The sequence below is a fragment of the Sceloporus occidentalis genome, unplaced genomic scaffold (genome assembly GCF_023333645.1).
Source record: "Sceloporus occidentalis isolate IW3139 unplaced genomic scaffold, rSceOcc1.0.p SCAF_5, whole genome shotgun sequence".
NCBI lineage: Eukaryota > Metazoa > Chordata > Lepidosauria > Squamata > Phrynosomatidae > Sceloporus > Sceloporus occidentalis.
The window spans coordinates 83,964,113-83,988,458 of record NW_028316985.1 but is presented as its reverse complement, the minus strand read 5'-3'; the positions used below and the strand labels follow the sequence as shown (position 1 = coordinate 83,988,458).

The following is a 24,346-nucleotide window of genomic DNA, read 5'->3' as shown; positions in this document are numbered from 1 at the left end:
ATATTATACTGGCACATTAATTAAGATGATCATATCACTATCATTAATAGCCATCAATTAAAATTGTGTTATCTACCCAGGTTCCTGGCAACAATTGATTGGAGGTGGTTTATATCTATGAATTATTCTTAGATTTATTGCCTACTGTTTCGGGTTTGCTTTTTTTTTTTTTTTTTACTGTAATACAAAGTCTTTTAAACTATTTGTGTAATTGAGGGCATGAACAGACAGGCCAAAATAAACCTGCTTTGGGTCACTTTGGAGGTATGCTGTTTAAATGACACACACATCTTAAGAGGCCAGAAGCTGCACTAAAGCTCTGCTCCAGTCCTTAGGACTGGAATGTGGCTTTGGCGCAGCTTCCGGCCTCTTAGGATATACGCATCATTTAAACAGCATACCTCCAAAGTGACCCAAAGTAGCTTTATTTTGGCCTGTCTGTTCAGGCCCAAAGTACTCTTTTTGTTTCTCATGTTGTACTTCTTAAGTTATGAGTCTTGTTAAAATATGCTTTTTATTTTTCAACTAGTTTTCATATTTTTCAGTATTCTGTATTTGACACTTTTTTATAAATGATTAATTTGTCTCAGAATAAAGTGGTACAGCTTCTTTTATCTCAGAACTATTATCGTTCTTCTTTTGTTGGAAGTAAAACATTACTACTACTGTCTATATTATACATTTTAAAGGAGGACTTGATTATTATTATTATTATTATCCTTTATTTATGAAGCGCTGTAAATTGATGTTGGTTTCATTTTGTACCCAAGTAAATGTCAAGGGTCGCAATATTAAGAGCTATTCCATCAGAAGATGAGGTGGGAAGCAGAGCCACCTAAGCAACCCTGAAGGAAAAGCCCCTCCATTAGATTTCTCCTCTCTTCAAACTATTTCAATTCCAGTTAGCCCTCAAGACCTATGATTTAACTTTGATATTTCTCCAGATGTTTTGGACTCCAGCTCTATTCACTCCAGTATACACTGCCAAAAGTCAGTATACACCACTGCTATAAATAAAGTTTTATTTCTTCTTAATTATTGTTTACATTACATGACACAAAATATTATTTGTTTCTGAATTCTGATTTTGCAGTCTTCTCTTTGCATTCTCCTGCCTTTTGAAGTGCTTTGTTACCCTACATAACCACAACATTAGAAATGTCAATTAGTAAAGAATACTGCAATAAATTGTGCAATTATGCTTTGCAATAATCTAGAGAAGCCTTTCTACAGAGACTCACACTAACCAAAGTTGGGTGACTGATGACTCAAGATTGGGAGTTTAGAGACCTTAGAAAGGTTTGAAAATTCAATGATGATAAATGCTAGAAATTGATAAGTTATCATGAACACAAATAAGTGAAATAGCTTAATTAGCTGAGCTATTATTACATAACTCATTGATTAAAATATTTGATCTGGGACACACCATTACTAAGAATGGAATGGAGAATAGCATGGATGTTGTTACCATTGTATCTGAGGCTGCGCCTACACCCTCTGAAGACGCATCTACACTGCAGAAATAATGCAGTTTGACACCACTTTAACTGCCATGGCTCAATCCTACAGAATCCTGGAATATGAAGTTTTGTGAGGCATCAGAACTCATTCACAGTCGCCAAATAATATTATACAGGATTATATATTATTCAGTAAAATACAATAGAAATCAGTTCAGAATGTAATCAAAAGAGAAATTTCAAAAGCAACTCCCAATGCCCCACAAGGCAAAATGAAGGTGTTGTCCATTCCAATAAGAATTGTCCCACCAGATGAAATTTTCCTTCAGGCCCTAAATCAAGCCATCCCTGTCACAGGGGTTTCCTGGCAAGATTTGCTCAGAGGGGGTTTGCCTTTGCCTCCCTCTGAGGCTGTGACCTGCCCAGCGTTACCAGTGGGTTTCCATGGCCAAAAAAGGATTTGAACCACAGTCATCAAATCAATACACCATGCCTTCCGGATTAGCTTTCCTAATAACTTGACCCTGATGCATTTCCTACAATTGTATTACAGATTGAGTCTCCTTTATCCAAAATGCTTGGGACCAGAGATGTTTGAGATTTCTGATCTATTGGATTTTGGAATATCTGTATTTACATATACATACATAATAAGATATCTTGGGAGATGGGATCCGAATCTAAACACAAAATTCCTTTGTGTCATGGATGTGCTGCAGTTGCGCAGCGCCATACAAATGGGGCGTGCAGTGATGACGTCCCAGCTGCGCCACGTCCAAACGGTGCAGCACAGCTGGAACGTCACCACACCATCTCTGGTGCTTTGCGGCGTTGCAGTGGCACTGCAAAAAGGAGCTGCTTCCGGGCACTCCTGCAGAGCAAAGAGAGGTGCCGGGGAAGCACCTCTTTTTGGCACTCTGTGCTGCGTCTCAGTTTCTTGGTGGCAGCCATCTTAGCTAATTTCTGTATAACACAGACAGCCATGGATAGGTACATTTCATTTTGGGAAATATTGAGTTAATTTAAATTGACCTGGTAAGTGGGAATTAACAGTCTTTGGTAATGCCAGGAGTTCCCTAGGAATACTTCAGGGTGGGTGGGAAAGACATCATGGAGACGGTCAAAATAAACTTAGTTTGTACAGGAACAAAACCTGGGACGTTAGAGACTTTTTTCTTGTCTGAAGAGATACTAAAATTATTTCCGAGTTAGTAAAAATTTGATAAATCTTATTATAACCAACAAGAAAATGCTGGATGATCGATCTGCATTTTGTCCATATTGCCATTGAGTCAAAACAAAAACCTGGTCATTTAACTATTGATTTTGTTAGACTAGATCAAGATGTTCAACAACTACTGATATTGATGTTATGTCCTATTTTTGTCACAAAGACTGGTTTTCAGTTATGAACATCTCTCTCACCTTTTGAACCTAAAGCTGCTAGTCTGAAGACTGTTTACAAAGAACAATTACAGCAGGTCTTCCTGCAAATTCCCAAGTGATTTTTACACAGTCCAAATTATAAGCTTGCCAGTTCAAAAGTGCTCATCCAAGCACACTCTGGTCTTTTGGCATGTGTTGGAATTTTTTAAAAAGCAGAAAACTGCTAAGAAGAAAAAGGAAGAATCACAGCAACACAGGGAGAGGCTCTATGTCTACTCTATAAAGCTTCCAGTTAAAGTATTGTTGCTGGCAGCAGTTGGATATTAAGCAAATTTGGCAACAGTCCACAGCTCAGTGGTGAGAGCACTTGTCCTGTATGCTGAAGGTCCCCTACTATATTCTGGGCAGCTCCAGATAGAAATCCAATAACAAAATGGAAGATTTCTCTATCCAAGGCCTTGGGGAAGATCAGAGGACTTCAGGGTGGGTAATTTGCAGCCCTGTAGATATTGCTACTTCGCAACTGCTAACAATCCTTATAACTAGCTAGCCTACTTCGGGCTGCTGGGAGCTACATTTAACCATGTCTGGAGGGCAACACGTTACTTTCCCCTAAAATAGACAGTCAGATTTCAGTCAGAATGTACTAGATGGACCAATAATGTGATTCAACAGCATTTCCAAGACATTAAAAATTGGTCATTATCAACATGTGGGTTAGGGGAGTAGAGATTTTCAGCAGCAAACTCCACTGGCATCTTGATGGCAATATCTGAAAGTTCCTGCCTCCCACTCATGGCAATGGAAACAGGTTTCTTTCCAAATTAGTGGGAACCCTGATTTTCAGATTCCCAATTATAACAAAACCTGTATCCACAGACCTTGTTTTCAAACATTCCAAAAACTGCAAATATGGAGGGGAAAGTACCTGATTCTCCATGTACATTCATTATCCTCCATTTGGGACTTGTAGAAAGGCTTCACGTAAGGCACTTTCATGTATCATATCCTCAAAACATTGTTAGTTTCGAATGCATAGTACTGCATTAAGAATACCTATTACATCCAGAAGAGAGATATTCAACAAAGAGATTAGCAAGAGATGCTGAGCTATTTTATAATCTCAGCAGAGTTTTCCTTAAAATGCAAAGCTGCAAATAATTTCCTGCTATTAGATGTGAGCTGCTGCTTATATGGAGAATTCCTTGTATCCATCTGTCACAGTGCAAAGGAAGTTAAGAATAGATAAAATTATTTGCAGTAAAGAAGTCAGCCACACCTAAAACAGTATGTTTTGGATTAATGATAGCAAATCATGTTCTCCATAGATTGGGTGAGTCTAATAAACGTTACAGCAATGAAATGTCTGGATAAACATAGATGAGCAACATGTACAAACCAGGAAAGACTTTGTTTTAAAACTTCAGAGTTCTAAAAATAGGTTGAGAATTCAAGTGGAGAAATGATCAGTCACATCTGAAAAAGGCTTAGTAAACAGAACAGGATTAATCTAACTGGTGTTTCATCTGCAATGGATGGCATAAAGCTGGGAGTAAGGGAAGGCAACAAATTAAAAAATAATTCAGCTATGAATTCTTTCTACTTGCACTAAAAACTACAGGTTGTATGGACAACAAACAGCATAAGGTAAAAGGAAGAAGTGGAATTCTGGGCACGGAAAAGAAAAAAAGCAATAGCACTTTACTTCATACCCTCTGTAGAGTTCACAAAGAAAAGAGGGTTCTGCATCTTTGCAACAGAAAGTTGCATATATCAGTGCAATATAAATTCAGAATATGAGGGGGGGGATTCCACTGGCATCAGTAATGTTTTCCCATTTCACTGGCAGTTTTACTCACCTGGCAAATTATGAAAATCCAGATAAAGATTCAATTAAGCTTCTCTGCGACCATGAAACACACATATTGTATACACTGTTTGACCCATGTTTTAAATCAGTCAAAATAGGGACAGTTATGTTGACATCTAAAAGCATCCCAAATATGCACACATCAAAAGCAAATACCATTAACATGCTCCATTTCACCAAAGGATAATGGTGAACATATGGAAAATTTGTTTTCATTTTTGACCTTTCTACGTTTTGACATTATGTATTTGTGACTCTGAAGTGTGTGAAGTCCCAAGCCTCTTGGGATTTGTATACCTCATACATACCAACAGCTACACTTTCCCCCAACCCTTCTCTACATCTTATATCTCACAATACAGAGAAAGAGAAAAGTTTCTAGCTGTGAAGCGCATCTAGTGACATGTTTCTAGCTGTGAAGCTGTGAAGTGACATGTCTTTGTTGTTGCTAACTGACATCAAATCAACTTCAACTTATGATGCCCCTATGAATAAGAGACCACCAAGTTTCAACAGTCTGTTATCAACAGACCTACACATGTCTTGTGAACTCAGCTATGGCTTCCTTGATTGAGTCTATCCAGCTGTAATGCAGCCTTCCTACTACTTTATGCTTTACCAAGGATTGTCTTTTCTAGTGTGTCATGTCTCCTCATGATATGTCCAAAGTATGACAGTCTAATTTTAACTTCTAGAGACGTTCAGGTTTGATTTCCTCTTAAGCCCACTTATTTGGTTTTTTGGCAGTGCAGGGTGTCTGCAGAATTCTCCTCTAGCACCATATTTCAAATGAGTTGATTCTCTTTCAATCAGCTTCTTTCACTGTCCAGCTTTCACAATCACACATAGAAATCCAAAGTCAAAAATACAATGGCATGGACAATCCTGGGCTTGGTATTCAAAATTATATCTTTACACTTCAGGATCTTGTCTAGTTCTTTCATAACTGACCTTCCAAGTCTGACTTCTGGTTTCGTGACTGCAGTCTCCATTTTGATTAATAACTGAGCCAAGTTATAGGAAATATTTTGACCTTGAAATAGTCTTCATTAGCTACTTTAAACCCATCTCTTCCTGAACAATAACATGATTACTCCTGAGTAATTCCTAGAGCAGTTTCTAACCATGCTTAGATCATCAGTTTTTATTTTCTACCACAGGCATAATACCGTCATCTGTCTCCAAAAAGCATGGAGAACATTCAAAATATTTTACTCTATTACTGTGCATTAGATTAGGACATAGAAGTCCCAGGTTCACATTGCTCTCTTAGCACAATCAGATTAACCACAGTGATTTTACCAGTCTGCTGTAAAGCTCAGAAAGATAAAAGCATTAATCCTACTGATATGTCTCGTAGAAAGTAATAACAGCAATGGCTATATGAACAGACTTTCTAGTTATGTCCAGCTCTTTATATCAAGGTGGGGACTCTGTGGCTATCCAGAAGTTGTTGAGTGCAGCTCCTATCCCCCTCTGGCCAGAGGCCCAAATGGTTAGTGATGATAGGCCCTTTTACATTACACAGTTATAGTGCTATATTCCATTTTAACTGCCATGGCTACATCAGGTAGAATCCTGGGATTTTTAGTTTGATGAAGCACTAGAGCTTTCTGGTTCAGAATTCTAAGGCGGGATACAAACCGCCATATAGTACGTCTTCTATGCGTACTAGGGTTAGGAAGGGGCGGTGCTTCCACACACCCCTAACCCTAGTACGTATAGAATACGTACAACATGGCGGCGCCCCTTCCACATGGGGGCCGCCATGTTTACGTACTGGACGCATAGCGTCCAGACGTGTCGCGGCGCCTATGACGTCGCGAATGCGCCAGCGGCGCCTCGTGACATCATAAAGGCGCCGCAAAAAGAAGCTCCGAAATGGAGCTTCTTTTTTGCTCCGTGTGGAAGCCGCGCGGTTTGGCTGCTGCGGCTCCCTCGTGGAGCAAATGGCGCCTAAATAACCTTCCCTGAACTGCGTACCCCAAGATCCAATAAGATGCAACCATGGAAGTTAAACTACAATCATAGTGCTAAAACAGTGTAATGTGAAATGTCTCAGTAACATATTCCAATCTGACAAAAACTGGAGACCCAAATTGGAAATGACATGTGTTACTAAGCAGTACATAGGGAGAAGTAGAAAGAGGAAGACGGCTCCTCAGATTTCCTCAGCTTGATTTTACTGGAGACAGTCTCAGTGTGATTACTTTCAAGGGTGTTACTCTAAGCATCCTTGCATTTCAGAAAGCTTAGGCAATTTACCAACTGGTATGTATGTGTGTATGTACGTGTGTGTGTCTGTGTGTGTGTTTATATATATATACTTTCTCTGATACTAGGCCACATGTTCTCCATCCTGTCTTTGTTGGAAATAACACAAGTGTCACCATTATTTTTAATGAATAAATGTTTTGAATAGCTTAACTTTGAGAATTGATCCCCCCCTCTATATTCCATCTTGACCTTTACAACAGCATCATCTGAGTTGCACAGATGTGTGGGCTTCAAGGCATTTATTCTGCGACTTTCTCACTGACCTTAAGTGGGCTACTTCCAAGAACTATGGAAATCTCAGGGCAAGTTATTACCACGTGCTTCTACTTAACTGTGACATTTCTATCCCACTTTCCCCCCAGGAAGCTCCTGTGTTAACCCTATACCAACCCCACAAAGTATCTTAGATTGAGTAGTAGTGGTTAATCCAAGATCTTCCACTGACATCTATGGCTGAACAGAGATTTAACTATGGATCTCTCAGTCCACATTGAACATGCTAAGCACTACAGAATATTAGATGCATCACATTGTACTGTGCTAAATTGCATTTTGTGATATAATAAAATCTTTTTGCATGGTGTTTTTTAACATCACAATATAAGTTATGATTTCTGTAGTTCTAATCACTAGCATAAAAGAATAAATAAATAACAACATAGCAAAAGTTTTGAGAAACCTACAGGCTTCTGCTTATCCACACACAACGCCACATTCTAAATTTTATCTGTCTGAATAGTTTTTGGAACAACATTAAAGATTTAGTTGTACTGGCATGAAAAGGAAAGACAGATGTTGCCTTCATGTCCACCCACAAGGATATGAACAGCAACAGCAATTTCTGCCCCAACTAATTGGTAAGCCAGGAAATCCCACACAGTGGTGAAAATTTGACCATCAATGTGGATGTTCATGTTCATCACAGAGCCTGCTAGTAGATACTCAGAATGTGGAATATGCAGTATAATGAAGGTGTAGCTGTCAATATGAATATGGAGACAGCTACTCTAGTCCATATCCCCAAAGCGACTGGGGAAAAATACTAGAGAGCCACAGAAATCCAGAATGCCCTGCAATTATCAAAAGAAATTGTGATAACTTCTGATGTGATGCCTACAGCAGATTAGAAACCTATCTTTGAAGTAAAATAAGACATTAATACAAATGGATATGAAGGAGACTTTAATACAAGGGTGAGGAACTGTTGAATTGCAACTCCCATAATCCTTCACCATTGACTATGCTGACTATGTCTGATGAAAATTGTAGCCCAACATCTGGAATGCCAAAAGTTGCACACCCTTGCATTAAAAACACTGTTTATCATGAGAAAGTTGTCTTGAGTAGATTGCTTATTCATACATTGTCTACACTTGAATATAAATTTAGCATTTTGAAATGTGCAAAACAAAAGTGTGAGAAGTGATAGTGCTAATATATGCTAAAATGGTACACCTTTTGACAACAGAGAGATGGAACCATTGCAGGAAAACAATCTTTGGCGCAGGACAGACGGTCTCCTGACGTCTAGTTTTGGTCCACAGGGAAGCTGCAGCCTCCAGACGGCCACGGACCAAAAAGAACCAACGAAAAGTGTTCTCCTTGCAACCCCCTTACGACGTCGCAGTGTGCCAATGGCGCACTCGTGATGTCATAATGGCGCCGCAACATGCGGCCGCCATGCGTCCGGCACATCATAATTGTGGCACCCATCTGTACAGGGCACTGCTATTTTGATGCCCTCGTCACGTGCGAGGGGCGAGGGGCGTCTAAAAGCGCCACTTCACCTAACATCTGTACACCATGAACATAGTCTAAAGAACAGGGGTGCTCTATGAAAAGTAGGCAGTTGTATCACATCCAGCTGCAATATAGGAGAAATTTCTCAGTTAAATCAATCAGGGCTAAGTCAATCATGCACTGGTTGTCTAAGTATCTTAATACGTCTGCTTTAAATGCCCAAAAGTTATGCAACATATACATAAAACCACCGGGAGAGATCATCCAGGGGCATGGGGAGGGATGCTATCAATATGTTGATGACACACAAATATACTACTCTATGCCTTCAAAAACAGTTAGAGCTAAGGACAGTGTGTCTCCTATAAATGAATGCTTGGAAGAGGTAATAGGCTGGATGAAGAAAAACTAATTAAAACTGAATCCAAACAAGATAAAGGGGTTTATTACCAAGGGTCCTAATCTGGGGCTAGAGGTATGTCAACCAGTTCTGGATGGGATTACACTCCCTTTAAAGTGTGATGTTCCTCCAAATGTCAGCTCAGATAACTGAAACAATCAACACTGCCTGCTATCAGCTTCAGCCGATATGCCAACTGCACCACTTCCTAGAATCAAAAGACCAAAAGATGGTAGTGCACATGCTGGGACTCTCAAGGCTGGACTTCTGTGATGTGCTTTACATTGGACTACCTTTATACCAAGTCCAGAAGCTCCAACTGGATTAGAATATGGCAGCCAGACTGATTATGGGTATATCTAGGAGTGATCACACTACACTGACCTCAAAATCACTCCACAGGCTGCCAGTTAGTTTCCAGGCAAAGTACAAAATGTTGGTTATTACCTTTAAAGCCCTATATAGTTTGGGTCCAGGTTATTTACAGGATTACCTTCTCCTCGACAATCCACCCTGTACACACAGGTCCTCTGGGAAATGTTTGCTCCAACCAGCCAGGACTAGACTGCAAAGGTTTCCTAAAGGACCTTTTTATCTGCCGCCCCCAGACTGTGGAATGACCTGCCAGAGGAGGTGCAACAGCTGAAAATGCTGTTTTAAAAACAGCATTAAACATATACAGTGGGCCCTTGTTATAAGCTGGGGTTTGGTTCCAAGATCCCCCCCCTGTATAACAAAATCCATGTATGCTCAAGTCCCATTAAATATAATGACATGGCAAAATGGTGTCACTTATAAAAAATGGAAAATCAAGGTTTTGATATTTGAAATTTATACTTTTTTTTTAACAATTTCAAACCATGGATGCTTAAATCCATGTATAAAAAATCCGTGTATCTCTTCTGGCAGGTCTACCCAGTCAATCATGACTTTTTAATTGTATATATACGGTTATGAGCGGATTTTAATAGTTTTTATACTATTGTATTTTAACTGTGCATTTATGTGTTTTTAATTGTTTTGTTTTGTTTTTGTATTTTAGCATGCTGTACTTTGCATTGAGCCTTGAGGAGAGGCACAAAAGAAATAAAAATTTTATTATTATTATTATTATTAAATGAACTGACACATTTATTATTATTCTGTTTTAGTGCCATAAAGTAGCCTAATGGGAGAGGTGTGTCTCTTCATAGACCTCACTTTGAGCTCTATGGGAAGTCAGCATAAGACATCTTAATAAACAATTCCCCCTCTGCTATAACTACATAGGGAAACTGACACATGGAGTGAAAACAGTAGAGATAACATGCCACATTTTCACTATCACAATAATTAACACAAACTTGTTGTGCTGTAGTTTCATCTTACATATGGATCTCTTAACCCTTACTAGTAATCTATCCTAATATAGACATGTTTATGTCATGCAATTTTTAGTCACATGTAAAAGAAAGATGTGGAAAAACTGGATCACAGCTACGTATTTTGTACTGACTACACTGTTGACAGCTTTACAACAGTTAGGAAACTAATGTCTTGCAAAATGACCTTTGTCGTAATTCCAGCATATTTGTACCACCAAAGAACAAAAACAATCTCCAAGAATTAAAACTAGCTTTTGAAAAGTATATTAACAATGCAATTATCTCCCCAAACTGCAATCGCTGAGAAGGAATAGGATTACCTCTAATCTGGTACAGGTGAGGCCTATCTCTGTTAGAACATTGATGACAGGGAAAGTTCTCAAACATCTTGAAGGATGAGAGCCAGGATGGATAGAACAAACCACACTGAACTAGTGCCACCTTGCCAGCATGAAGATGCCATGATAGGGGGAAGGCAGCTATGGCTCCCTCTGTCTGGCATACCACTCTCTCCTGAACAGGGGAACCTTCAATAATAGACAACAGCAACTACATTTCCCTGTGATGGTATCAGAATTCAGTCTGATCCAAAAGATGTAATTATTTCAGTGATGTCACTAGTCTCAGTTAGCGGATGGAAAACCTCCCTGTAAACCCTGCCCTCCTGCCCTCCAGTGGAGGAGGACAAATTCACTAGGATTGTACCATGCTGCTGGAACAGTAGCAAAAAGTGGAGAGTTCCCTCTATCCAATGTTTTCCAAGAGCAACGAATCAGGCTGCATGAAAGAGAGGGTGAAAGAGAGGATAGAAACACTGCTAGTTCTTTGGACTTGATATTAAAAACTCAAGAATGGAACCATTTACAGCATGCATGATCACAGGAGAGAAATATATAGCTGTTGAGAGAGAAACAACAGCACAGTTGTTTTTCAAAGACAGAAAAAGCAACGTCATAATGACACTTCCTGAAAATATTACATCTTACATTGAACTCGTGAAATATCCATGATTTGTTGTTTTCAGGATAGAAGCTACAAAAACTTTGCAACTATTTCAGATCTTATCAATAAAATCCAGTCGTTTCAAGCAGACAATTATTAACAGGACCATTCAATAGGGTTGCTTGGAGGTCTCTCGTTCATAGGTCACGGTAAGTCAAAGCTGACATATAACAACAATAAAATTTTAATCCAATCAAGTAATGAAATCCATGAAACAGATCACTTATAACTCGTTTTAAAATGACATGGAAAAGTTTAGTCTGACTGAGGTCATTTTGGAAATAAGTACTATTCTGAATATGGCTAAACAATTTTTACTCATTCTTTCTACCAGTTTTTGAAGTTCTTAGCAGTTCCCTAAATAATGCTACATTGTGGTAGAAAAATATTGTGTTGTATTGGAGAAGATGATGTACATGTTTTGGGGGAGAGTTAGAACGAGCTCTAACCCATACATACAACATATTCCAAACATACAACATATTCTAAAATAAGATGTCGAACACTAGCATAAGTTCTTACTGATATATAAATAACAACTGGTAACACAACATGCATGACTAATTCAACAGGATTGTAACTCAAATCCTGTAAACACTGTATGAAACAAAAATGGATAACAGATTTGGGCTTACATTTTAATCTTGCATCCATGTTAATGAAGTTAGAGTTTGTTCCATTTTTTGCATCACTTCGGATAATTAAATGGTAATGCAGCACAGAAATTAAGCCAATAATTAATACATTAAAATTTATCCCAGCATTATAATCATATTATTAATTGGGCAAAGCATAAGAATAGTTGGGCATACACAGTTGGGCATGCACACCAGAATACGTTAAAATTTTCCATGGCCAGTGGTACCAACATTTGCTAAAAGAAGAAGAAACAAGACAGTATTCCCTTTGTTTTTACCTCCGATAAATGTCATCAATCAGAACTACCAAGACTGTGTCAGGACTCAAATGTGTCTTCTCAGGCTATCTGATGTGAGACACCGGCTATTTTTCCCTACAGTGTGCTTGGGATTGGCACTATATTCATACCCATTAGATACAACTGTTCCTTGCAAACTTGCCACAGAGCAGCATTTTGAATAGCACTGGTATAGATATCCATCCAGCATATGGTTATGATATAAATTAAAAACTCAACATTTGTTCCAGCAATAAAGACAATAATGTAGCAAGCTCTTTGTTCATCACCAGCCACAGATTGCAACATATGGGAATTTGTGAATGTGTGACAATTTGTATCACAAACTTCTATTCAAATTAGTCTTCTGATCCCACGTCTATTAACTATCAATTGTGTGTTTTAATAACTACAGGTATTACGGTATCATAGGTTATGGTAATATCTATTTTGAATGAATAAAATATTATTAATTTATATCACATGTCTATTGTATACAGATGGATTATTTCTAAATTGACAGTATGCCTTTTGCTTGCATACCTGACCTGAAATGTGAATTTAGCAGAAATGTCTGAGAATGTTGGCATGACTGAAATTTCTCACTGTGTCTTTGGAGAACAGCCATTTATGACCACAAGCCTCCTGACTTTCACCCAAGCATTAAAGCTCAGTACTTAGAACATAGGCTTGTTTTTTCCCCCCATCTCTAACTTACCAGTTTTGATTTAAATTTGCTTCTGTGCACTGGAAACTCATTGGATTTAAATAATACTTTCTTGTATGTATTTTATTTCCATGTCACTCTAAAATCAGCTGCAACTTTCTCTAAATTGGTGGCTCCTACATATGTTTTTGGACTACAACTCCCAGAATCCCTCACTACTGGCAATATTGGCTTGCTGTTCTGGGAGATGAGGTTCGACAACATCTAGGTGCTGGCATCTGGGAAAGACTGCTATAGATTTCAATGTGTTTATTACATTTATGTGTGTCTACACACACCCAAAGCCATCTCTCTCTCTCTCTCTCTCTCTCTCTCTATATATATATATATATACACACACACACACACACACACACACACACACACATATATATATATATATGGCTGGCTTTAGGTATGACTGAACAGCAGTTTTGCTTCACTGTGTTTATTTCCAACAAAATTAAAGACTCCGAACAAGACAGAAATACCAATCCACAGAAGCACAGGAGCAAAATATGAAAAAAGTGTTGCAAAAGATAGGGTATTTTTAATGCCCAAAGCTTTTCAGGCTTGCCATTCTTTTTTAAATCGTGCTTTCTTCTATATTTCCTGATTCTCTGGTTCTTCTTCTTCTTATCTCATTATTATCTTATTAAAGATACTGAGCAAATTTGTTCATGAGATTCTGAAAACATTGAATATCTATCAGTGATATTTTATGAAATAATTAATTTCAAAACCTCTTGCACACAACAAAAACATTACATTTAAATAAACCATAGGGATGTTATGCTCTAAATACATTACTGGCAAGTTCTTAAAGATATTTGTCCCATAACTTGAGAAAAATATACTGGACAGAGAAGGTAGAACCTGCCACCACTTCTACAGTGGTATTCATTCCATGATATTTTTGGGGAATAAAAAGTTCATTTAGTCTCTGCCATTTCTACACGGCCAAGATTATGTCCACAGTTTCTCTTTCAGAGAGATCAACATGGAAACAGTGCAATTTGAAAGACTGTTCATTTTTTTAACATATTAATACAGTTTCTATATTTGGGGGTTTCTGGGGTTCCTTTTAACACAAAACTTTGAAAGGGAGACCTAGCAATTCTCTTAAAGTATCTGATAGAATGAAATAATGGAAAAATACTTTTTTTAAAGGTCCTATACACGTCAATTGCAGAATACCAATTGCTTGAATCACAGTGTACAGTTTTCCAATCAGTTTTATTTCAGTTTCCAAGCTCTAGGAAATGGAGCTTCCTGTATTTTGATCTAGGCTGTAGTTGTGATAAATCAATGCCATTTTCACAATAGGTTGTTAAATTCTTATTTCGTTTTAAATTTCCTACCACTGTAAAACAATCGCAAAATGGCCTCCCACTTCCTGTGAATATTGACAAGGAAAGGTCATCTGCTGTTTGTGATATTCTGATTCTATGTAAAAGGCATTCTTGGTGTTAGGAAGAAAGGACTGGGCTACATAGTTTTAATACTAAACCGTCACGAAATCTTGCCAATACAATTAAAGCATAACGAACAAAAGAAATGTTCCTGCACTTTAAAATGTCCTTCCTACTGACCAAAAGGAAGCTATTAGTACAGTACCTCATCAAGGCACTGAAACGCAGGACATGAATTCACGTCAATGGAACTTTCATCCTGGATATTAATTGTTGGAGCCAGAGCATAAATCGGATCATCAGGATTCTCTGGTTCTGGTTCTGATTCTGATTCAGACTTCAGTTCAGGGTCTTCTGACTCACCAGAAGCAGCAGAAGCCTCTTCTTCAGACTCACTCATTTTTCTTTTTCAAAATTCTGCAAAATAGCAAATATGGACATACCAGGCTTAAACAAAGTTGATAGGGAAGAACAAACCAGTGCTGGATGGCTAGATGAGCTTACACATGTCAACAGGAGGGAACACCAAGAAAAAGCAAATGAAGAAGCTAAGAGAGGGATCAATGGATAATAGCTGTTGCATATCTTGCATTTTTATTGTTTATTTCACTTATAAATGAAGTTAAAATAAATACAATTGGCCCTCCTAGCTTGCAGATCTGAAATCCCTCACCATGAAAATCTGCGGAGGGGCAACCTCTGCTATTTTTAATGGGGCACGAGCCTATAGGACTTCAATATGCACAAGCCTCCGTTTCGCGGGGGGGGGGGGGGTCCGAAACAGGGTCCCCACAAAAATGGAGGGCCAACTGTATCTTGAATGGTTACACAAGCTATTTTTAATGAATGGAGAAAAGAAACACTTTAACTGCATACCAATAATACTAAAAGTCATTCACAGAAAATCAAGGAGTACAGTTTCTATACAAATGATACTGAGCAAAAGTTGTAAACATTATCAAATAGTTCCTTAGTCAAACCTTCAGTGATCACCCCATGTTTTAAAAACCAAGCTGCCTGATATTGGTGATGCAGGCATGGATATATATACTACTACAGAGAAACATTAAAATGTTTATTGATAGAATTATTTACATAATGGAATAATTCACTACTTTTCAAATACAACATGGGATCACTTAAATGTACTTGGATTAAATATTCTTGACTATATACTTAATAAGTTAGAGAGAGACCTTCTCAGCTATAATTTCTCAACTGTTGAAATAAGTATTGAAATATGTGCACCGGGTATCTGCTGGGATGCAAACATCTATTAGCCTGTGCTTAAATAGTCCAAAAGCACCAGATTCTGTCTGATCTTGGAAACTAAGCAGGATCAGCTGGTCAGCTGGATGGGAAACCATCAATTCATACCAGCTGCCATAGGCTATATGTCAAAGGTGGAACTGTGAAAACCATGTCTTAATGTTCCTTGCCCAATAAACCGCTATGAAATTCATGGGGCGACCATAAATTGACAGGTGGCTTGAAGGCATATACGTATATACAAACAAACATCTAATGTGATATTAAAGGCCTTGTCTGATGTTCCTGCCACCTAATTTATAAGAACCTCCTTTAAAAAGGCAAGAATGCAGTAATTTGTTTATTTATTTGATTATATTTAATTTATATTACGATCAGGGGAACTGTGGAGTCCCAAATTGTTCTGAAATACAATCAGGGAATGAGTTATAGCTTTTCCAAGTACATTTAAACTAGACTGAAGATTAACTGGAGCAGCATAAACTAGTTTATTTGCAGAGCATACCACAACAATGTAAGATATCAAGGATACACTATAGCTAAATCTCTGTGTGTTTTCCTTTTGAAAGAGACGCTGTTGTCTATGGGTCAGCAAAATCTTTGAAGGCTACACTTGTAAACTGGCCTCTGGCACTGTTTGGATTGTTGTCAAGGACATTTTGCTTTACAGAGATATTTCAGCAGCTGCACTTGCTTAAGATTTTTTAAAAACAACAACAAAAAGACTTATTTATGATGCCTCCTACAGAAATCAAAACATTATGTCATCAACTGCAAGCAGCATAAAATTTTGCAGTACAGAAACATGGACATACAGGAATGAAAAAGAGAAGAAATACACCTAGTTTTATTCAAAGCTATTAAATTTTTATTTCATTTGCATCTCTCTACAATTTTAACAACTACTAAGGCCTGTGGGAGAAACCTGTGGCCAAAACATACACTCTCATCATTTATTTCATTGTGCATACATGCAGAACATGTGCAAATGTTAAAGCATTTGGTGGTGAGGTTGGAGTTGGTTTGTTAGCATATGTACCACAGCCAGGAGAGGATTGAAGCATGCCCCTGGATAAAAACCAGGACTGCCCACAGTTCTGTCAACACAGATTCAGGCTTACATTGGTCTTTCTCGCTTTCCTGTCCTATCTCTTCCACAGCTAGTTAGATGAAGAGAAAGAATCCTGAGCTACTGCTTGGTGATGACTTTTCAGACCTGGAAAAAGTATTATAGACCTGTTACAGACTGCCAAAATAAAGCTGCTTTGGGTCTCTTTGGAGGTATGCTGTTTAAATGATGCATGCATCCTAAGAGTCCGGAAGCTTCACCAAAGCTGCACTCTGGTGCTTAGGAATGGAGTATGGCTTTGGCGCAACCTCCAGACTCTTAGGACCCATGCATCATTTAAATAGCATACCTCCAAAGAGACCCGAAGCAGCTTTATTTTGGCAGTCTGTAACAGGCCATAGAATAATTAATCACCACACACACATTTTTAAAATCTACAGCAGCAGCAGTCCCAATCTCTTTCCCTACCCCAAGATTCAGTCATGTTTCCATGGAAGACTGAAAGAGCTAAAACTGGTCCAACGAAATCCCAGAGCAATAGACTATACTCATTTCCTCAAAGGCACAGTTTTCTACAATTTATTTGTCTAGGAAAATCTCTAAGATTGAAGTACGATTTATTTCAAAGAAAAGTTGAAGGCAGCAGTGCTTTGTGAGCATCACTCCCTGAAAAGAAGTTCAGTAAGTGGTGTTGGTGACTCTTGAACTTTATAGAGATGGCATACTTTTTTTAACATTTTGTATTTAGAAACTCAGCTAAAGAAAAACATAAGTGGAACATAGGGCTGTTTCAAGCTATAAATAGCAAGGGTTCATTTTTAAAAATCATCCTCAGTTCTTCAGAAGTTCGAGCTGGGCACCGTCCATTTTTCAACATCCCCATAAAACTCCCCTAATTGGTCGTTTAAAAAAAAAGGTTGTCAAACTAAGTAAAACACCTCGGGTCTCTTCTAAATATTTTATACATCATCACTCTTTTACTGAAAGCAAAAGAATGTTAGATTCCAAACACTGTGGAGCAAATTAAATAAAGATGTTCTTTTTTTAGGAACTTAACCTTGAATTAGAAACATGCCTCCAAGTTGCTTAGACATGAGGAGAAAGGAGGCGGCACCATGAACCTTAGATGCTTTTGGTCAGCTATTTGTGGTAGCATTGCTTTTACTCGGAAAGCATGCGCAAAATAATTGTGGAAGAATGAGCACTGATGTAAGATCCCTTACTGTACAGGATAGAAGCTTTTTCTCATATCTACTTCAGTCTTCTGATTTCAACAGCAGCCAGGGAGATTGTTCAGGGCAGCTGTCAACTGGAGGTACCAGCAATCTCCTGGTTTTTGCTTGGCCCTAAACACTGTGTACCTTCAAATCACCTGTCGACTTATGGCAACCCCATGAATTTCATAGGGTTTTCTTAGTCAAGGACTATTCAGAAGTGGCTTTCTCAGTTTCTTCCTCTGAAATATTGCCTACAGTACCTGGTATTCTTTGGCAGTCAGCCATTCAAGTACTAACCAGGGCTGATCCTGCTTAGCTCAGATCAGTGGGATCTGGTGTCTTTGGGGTACTTAGGTCTCCATCAGCCTCTAACACCTTAGCCAAAAGAAGTATCAGTTCAGTGCAGCAAATAATGAAGCCTCAGCTAGCACTTTTTAAATTAACTGGAATTTTGTTCTATCTATACACCAGAACCTCCAAGATTATGTTCCATGCATCTGTATCATGCTACAATTGCTAGTCTTTAATGCACCACAAACCTCTTGTAATATTCCTAGATAGACTATCCATGAATATGGTGTTTCTATTTGACTACAATAGCCAATAGGGGAACACCATTTCCTTCCTTCTGGCTCCTATTATGCCTGCTTTATATATGCCAGCCCAGGACTTTTGTATGATTGGTATACCATGAAAAAAAATGAGGAGAGAAGTTCTGACAACTGGTAGTAACAAGACAAAGTGTAAGCATAAACAGCAAGATGCTGTACAGTCATAACCCTTACTAAGAAGCACAACCCCTTGGTTCAATGGTATCTACTACCAAGTTAGAGTTAACTGTAGATTTATTTACAAGGCAAATGTCAAACCACTAACAGCAGGAAATACAAGGGTAGTTAAGATTAAGAATTTATTTCTAGACTTTGCTTCCATCATTTCCTATTTTTATTTTTAAACGGACCCGCTTCAAGGCATCTTTATTCTAGTTATTCTGTGGTGTTGTGGTTTGAGTGTTTGACTGAGGCCTGAAATGTTAGGGCCAAATAAAGCGGCTTCTGGTCAAAGGACGCACGCCTCCAAAGCAGCCAGAAGCCGCTCCGACACTGCGATCCGGTTGTTTTATCTGTATTTTCATATTATATATTTTATATATTTTCACCTTTCCTGTTTTTAAATGTATATGTTTCATCTTTTGTAAATCAACTTGGGTCCCAATATTGGGGAAAGGCAGACTATAAAAACAAACTGACACACACAAAAATATTTGTATCCTATCTTTTCCCCAAATCAAGACTCAAAGGGCAACCACCATTAGCAAGATGTAACCTGTCGTTTATGTCAGGTGAGCCTTACACATCCTGCAGAGATAGAAAAGTATTTACTTCTACAAGGAGAAAGTAGTCTAATTTCTTTGGGAAGGCAGTTGCAACTATTAAGCTTCCAATTCTATCAAATGGACTATATTCTTTTTGACCTGAGAGAAGGCCTCTCTAGGAATCTCCAGGTCCTCCAGCGCAACTCTATGGTCAACATCTGCCAGAGGTTGGTGATCATAGAGTCCTGTTGGAGGACCTGCAAATGCCTAGAGAAGCGTTTTCTCTAGGGATGTCTAGGTTCTCCAGCACAACTCTATAGTCGTGTGTGTGTGTGTGTGTGTGTGTGTGTGTGTGAATTCTGGGAAGATGCAACTCCAGTGAAAAGGATGTGTTGTTGCTGCCACCTGGTGGCACAAAACTGCTCTAGGTGGGGAAAAACCCAGTAGGCAACCAAACAGTTTTTCTCATTGGCCCCACAACAAACTACAGTTCCCAGAATTCCATAATTTTGGTACCGCTTTAACTCTTTGGCTCCAGTGCTATGGAATTCTGGGAGTTTGTTGTGGGGTCCAGAGCTCTGCTCCGCTCTGGACCCCGCAACAAGCTCCAACTCCCAGAATTCCATCGCCTTGAGCCAGACAAAGAGTTAAAGCGGTCTCAGACCGAGTTATTAATATCTATCCCATTTTTACCTGCCTCGCGCAGCCTCCAACCACCACTCCCGCCAGCGTTCCACGTTCCCATGGCGACCGAGATTCCATTTCAGCCCCGGCCTCTTCCTATTGGTCAGCACAAAACGTAGCTCCGCCTCCCGTTCTGGCTGCCTCTCTATCGGCGCTATGCCTCCTGGGACTTGTAGTCCGAGCTTCCTATTGACGTTGAGAGTCAGCCTAGACCGGAAACTACACTTCCCATCAGCCTCCGCGATAGTGAGATATTTCCCCGTCTTCCTGTAGACTCTGTCCTTGCTGGACAGTTTCTTTCTTGTGTGGTAACGGAGAGATTGGGCTTGGAAAGGCGTTGAGGGCCCTTATAGGGTGGAGGGGAAGCTGGAGGCGCTCTGGCTTCTGGGACTTGTAGTCCAAGCTTCCTATTAGCGCTGAGAGGCAGCCTAGACCGGAAACTACACTTCCCATCAGTCCCTGGGAGCCGGGCTTGTAAAGGTGGTGGTGGCCCTGAGACCAAAGGTCCATTTAGAGTAGAGGGAAGTCTGGAGGCGCTCTGGCTTCTGGGACATGTAGTCTAAGCTTCCTATTAGTACTGAGAGGCAGCCTAGACCGGAAACTACACTTCCCATCAGCCCTTGGGAGCGTGAGGTTGGGCTTGTAAAGGCAGTGGGGAGGACCCTGAGACTAAGGGTCCTTTTAGGGGCATCTGGAGGCGCTTTGCCTCCTGGGACTTGTAGCCTAAGCTTCCTATTAACACTGAGGGGCAGCCTAGACCAGAAACTACACTTCCCATCTTCCCAAATCCTGGGCAGGAGGGTCCTTTTAGGGTGGAGGGTAACCTGAGGGTAACCCAGGCCGCAGCCTACTCAGGTGGTGTAGCTTAGGCAGGGCATGATCCTTGGGCAAGTCACACTCTCTCAGCTTCAGAGGCTGGCCAAGGCCAAACTCCTTCTGAAGTAACATTGCCCAGAAAGCCCCATGATAGGTTCTCCTTAGGGCCACTGGAGACTTAGAGGTGCACACAACAACAACAACAACAACAACAGTGATGCTGCCTCTCTTGCCCAGATGTTGGCAGCTGGCAATGGGGATGCCAACAAGGCTGTTGAAACATGGAGGCATTGCTGGACCAGAGTCTTGGGGAAGCCCCTGCCAGCAGCAGCAGCAGCAACAGCAGCAGTTCACCTTCTCAACCAGCCCTGGGCACCAAAGCCAAGGCCAAGGAGAGAGCCAGACTGAGGGCCACAAAGCCCTCAAAGAATGGGCCCTCACCGTCGGCCCCTTTGGCCTGCTGAAGGTGCGCCTCCCTTGCCACCTGGCTCTGGGGCCCCTGGACCCACACAAGCACCCCACGGCCGACCAGGTGTTTGTGGCCATGAAGGGGCCGAACGCCGGCCCCCATCACAATCAAGGCGGTTTGCAAGTGGAATATAATGAGGCCCTGAAGGAAGTGACCATCGCCTCAGACCGCCTGGACAGTGCGGCCTCAGTGGCTGTGAGAGTGCCCTTTAAGTATGGTATGTGCAGCAGCACCAAAAAAACCGCAGGACTGTTTGGTGGGCATGCGCAAAAGCACAGAAATTTGGGTCTGAAACACTTCGTACCGTAAATGCTATTCGACCAGGAAATGTAAAGTTCAAACCCGAAGGATTTCTGTTCAATGTGATAGTGGAAACATTAGGGGAGGAGGAAAAGCCGCCTCGATGGTCATGGGCAGAGAGGCGGGATATAAATAAAAGATTATTATTATTTATTATTATTAATACGGAAGAATTTTATTTTACAGTCAACCCTCCACATCTGCAGCTTTTGACTTCGGCAGACTTGATTATTGGCAGATTTGATTGATATGTTTTCTCTAAGAATCTCTAAGCACAACTCAGCTGGAAATTGACTTGGAGCAGCGGTTTTTCAACCTGTGGGTCGCAACCCTTTTGGGGGTCGAACAACCCTTTTCACAGGGGTTGCCTAAGATCATCGGAAAACATATGTTTATTGCACAGTTATGAAGTAGCAACGAAAATAATTTTATGGTTGGGGGTCACCACAACATGAGGAACTGTATTAAAGGGTCGCGGCAGTAGGAAGGTTGAGAACCACTGACTTAGAGATTCCTAGATTGAACACGTCTCTATGCGTTTGTAGGTTCTCCAACATGATTCTATAGTCAACATCTGGTAAATGTTGACCACTAGAGATTCCTAGATTGGTGTTCTCTCAGGTTAAAAACATTGTGGGTTTTTTTATTTGTGTTTTTTCCACTTTCATAGGGGTCCCTAACCCCAGCAATAGGAAGTAATGAATGTGACGTGAATTATTGTTATACCTGTTAAATATCAACGTGGAGTGGGTGAATTTGTTATTTCCATGGGCTTTTTTAGCTGTCATGAAAAATATTAATAAAAGCTATTTAGATAGATAGATAGATGATAGATAGATAGATAGATAGATAGATAGATAGATAGAGGGCATATGTGGGTGAGGCAGTGGCACCTTGTTCGTATGGGCCATGCTTTTACAGACTGGAGCATTTCTTTGCATTTCCTTTTGCAACATAGTAGTAGTTCATCAGTCAAATGGTAAGAGCCTTGACCCACTGAAATGGTGATATTAACAGTAGTCCTCATGTTCACCATGACAGGTCAGTCCTCAGCTCCCATTTGCAAGCCACCTTGTCAAAATAGGAAACACTTTCTGAACCCTAGCATTGTAGATGGCTCAGGCTCCCCATCCCATGACCCCCTCTCTTCTGGGTGACTACTAGCCAGATCTAAGGAGGAACTTATTTAATTGACAGATAATGCTTGTGCAATGATCGCCTCTATTCAAGTCCTGCTTAATCATGAATTTCAGTTACTTTCAGGCCAATAATATGTCAGCCTATCGTTCCTCACAGGATTTTTGTGTAGTCCCCCCCAATTTTTTCTAAATTCTTTGGGGTGATGTATAAAAATTGTAGCAGTAATCACAACTGGTAATTATTTTGCCCTTGTACCTGAGACATCTTGTTGTGTTTTAAATATGTTTATTATCCTCCACCCAGCTATTAGATCCATAGTGTCTAATATTTCTGTAATTAGTATTCAACATTCTCAATTTATTTAGAATACCAGAAGAAAACCTGTGGCATTCAGAAGTCACCAGTTCTAAAATCCCATCAACCCTAGCCAGAATGGGCAATGGCTGTAGTTCAGTTCAGTTCATCTTTTTTACTATTTTAACAACATCTGTGAGGCTGCATGTTTCCCGTTGCTCATTGCAAAAGTGGGATGGTGTTCCTTTATTATTATGTTGTTTTGCTGACCATGTGAAATTAAACTTTACATTGTTTTGAATTTCATTTGTTCCCATTTATCTTACAATTCAAAATTCGTTTTAGACTTGGATATCAAGATATCAGGAAATGGCTCTGTGAAAATTGAGAAAATTGAATGTGATAGCTGCAGGATAGAAACAGAAAGGGGAACTAGCATTCTGCAGTCAATAAAGGTATGTGTAGAAATATGCTTCCATTTACTGCCTTGTGTATTTCCAAGGACTCCCATGCCATACATGATTTTTATGACTCCGAACAAGTTCTTGCGGTAGATGATGATTTAAAATCCAGTATATTCAACACAATCAAAAGCGTTACACCAATCTGGCTAGAGTTGATAAGAAATCTATTCTATTCATGTTTGTGGTCGAATCCATGTCTTTTATCAAGGAATGAGACTATTTTGTTCAAGATGGATTTTGTATTTTGTTCATGTGATTAGAAGGTGTAATTTATTTGACATGTCAATGCTAACTGACCGCTATAAAGATATGAAAGACCTATATCATCTCACACATGCCTTTGAAGATTTAGGGTGAGAGTCACAGTTTGCAGCTTTCTGAATACTGTTGCATTCTGTCCCACTTAAGCATAAATAAACAAATATGCATAAGAACCTGAGGTTTTAATAACACTCAGTAGACAGATATTCATGAAAGCACATGCTAAAATGTGAATCAGTTAGTGTTAAAAGTTATGTTAGATGTCTGTTTTCTCCACTAACTGGCTACAGCTCTCCAGAGTCCTAAACAGGACTTTTTCTCCAGCTCTACCTAAGTCCCCTGAAAATTATACTATGTAATACCTATGTTTTCTATACTCTCATGTGTTTAATTTGCCAGTCTTTTGTCTAGGACAGCTCATGTGACTTACTGATGTACATCAGCAGTGAAATGCTTTTGAGCATGCAAGTGCAATAAAGGAAAAGCCTTATCTGCTGGATTTAGTTTGCTAT

General features: G+C 39.6%; 2 protein-coding genes across 6 annotated transcripts in view; one reads left to right on the top strand and one right to left on the bottom strand.

The window, feature by feature from the left end:
• The window catches only part of CCDC146 (coiled-coil domain containing 146), a 77,434-nt gene extending 57,283 nt beyond the window's left edge, over positions 1-20,151 (bottom strand). Inside the window, exons 1-2 of one of the 4 annotated variants that reach the window (XM_089524598.1) lie at positions 20,100-20,151; positions 14,742-14,953 (exon numbers count right to left, since the gene is read on the bottom strand). In XM_089524598.1, the coding sequence (XP_089380724.1) occupies positions 14,742-14,936 (195 nt within the window). In that variant the 5' untranslated portion in view covers positions 14,937-14,953; positions 20,100-20,151. Of the gene's footprint in view, positions 1-3,777; positions 3,823-14,741; positions 14,954-19,473; positions 19,528-19,565; positions 19,604-20,099 lie in introns of those variants that run through there. The other 3 variants (XM_089524601.1, XM_089524600.1, XM_089524602.1) reach the window with 3 other exon arrangements.
• Positions 20,152-20,351: 200 nt separating this feature from the next.
• Positions 20,352-24,346, top strand: part of LOC149312417 (protein FAM185A-like) — a 54,749-nt gene continuing 50,754 nt past the window's right edge. For both annotated transcript variants that reach the window (XM_089526867.1, XM_089526868.1), the window contains exons 1-2: positions 20,352-21,592; positions 23,455-23,564. In XM_089526867.1, the coding sequence (XP_089382993.1) occupies positions 21,124-21,592; positions 23,455-23,564 (579 nt within the window). In that variant the 5' untranslated portion in view covers positions 20,352-21,123. The remainder of the gene's footprint in view (positions 21,593-23,454; positions 23,565-24,346) is intronic.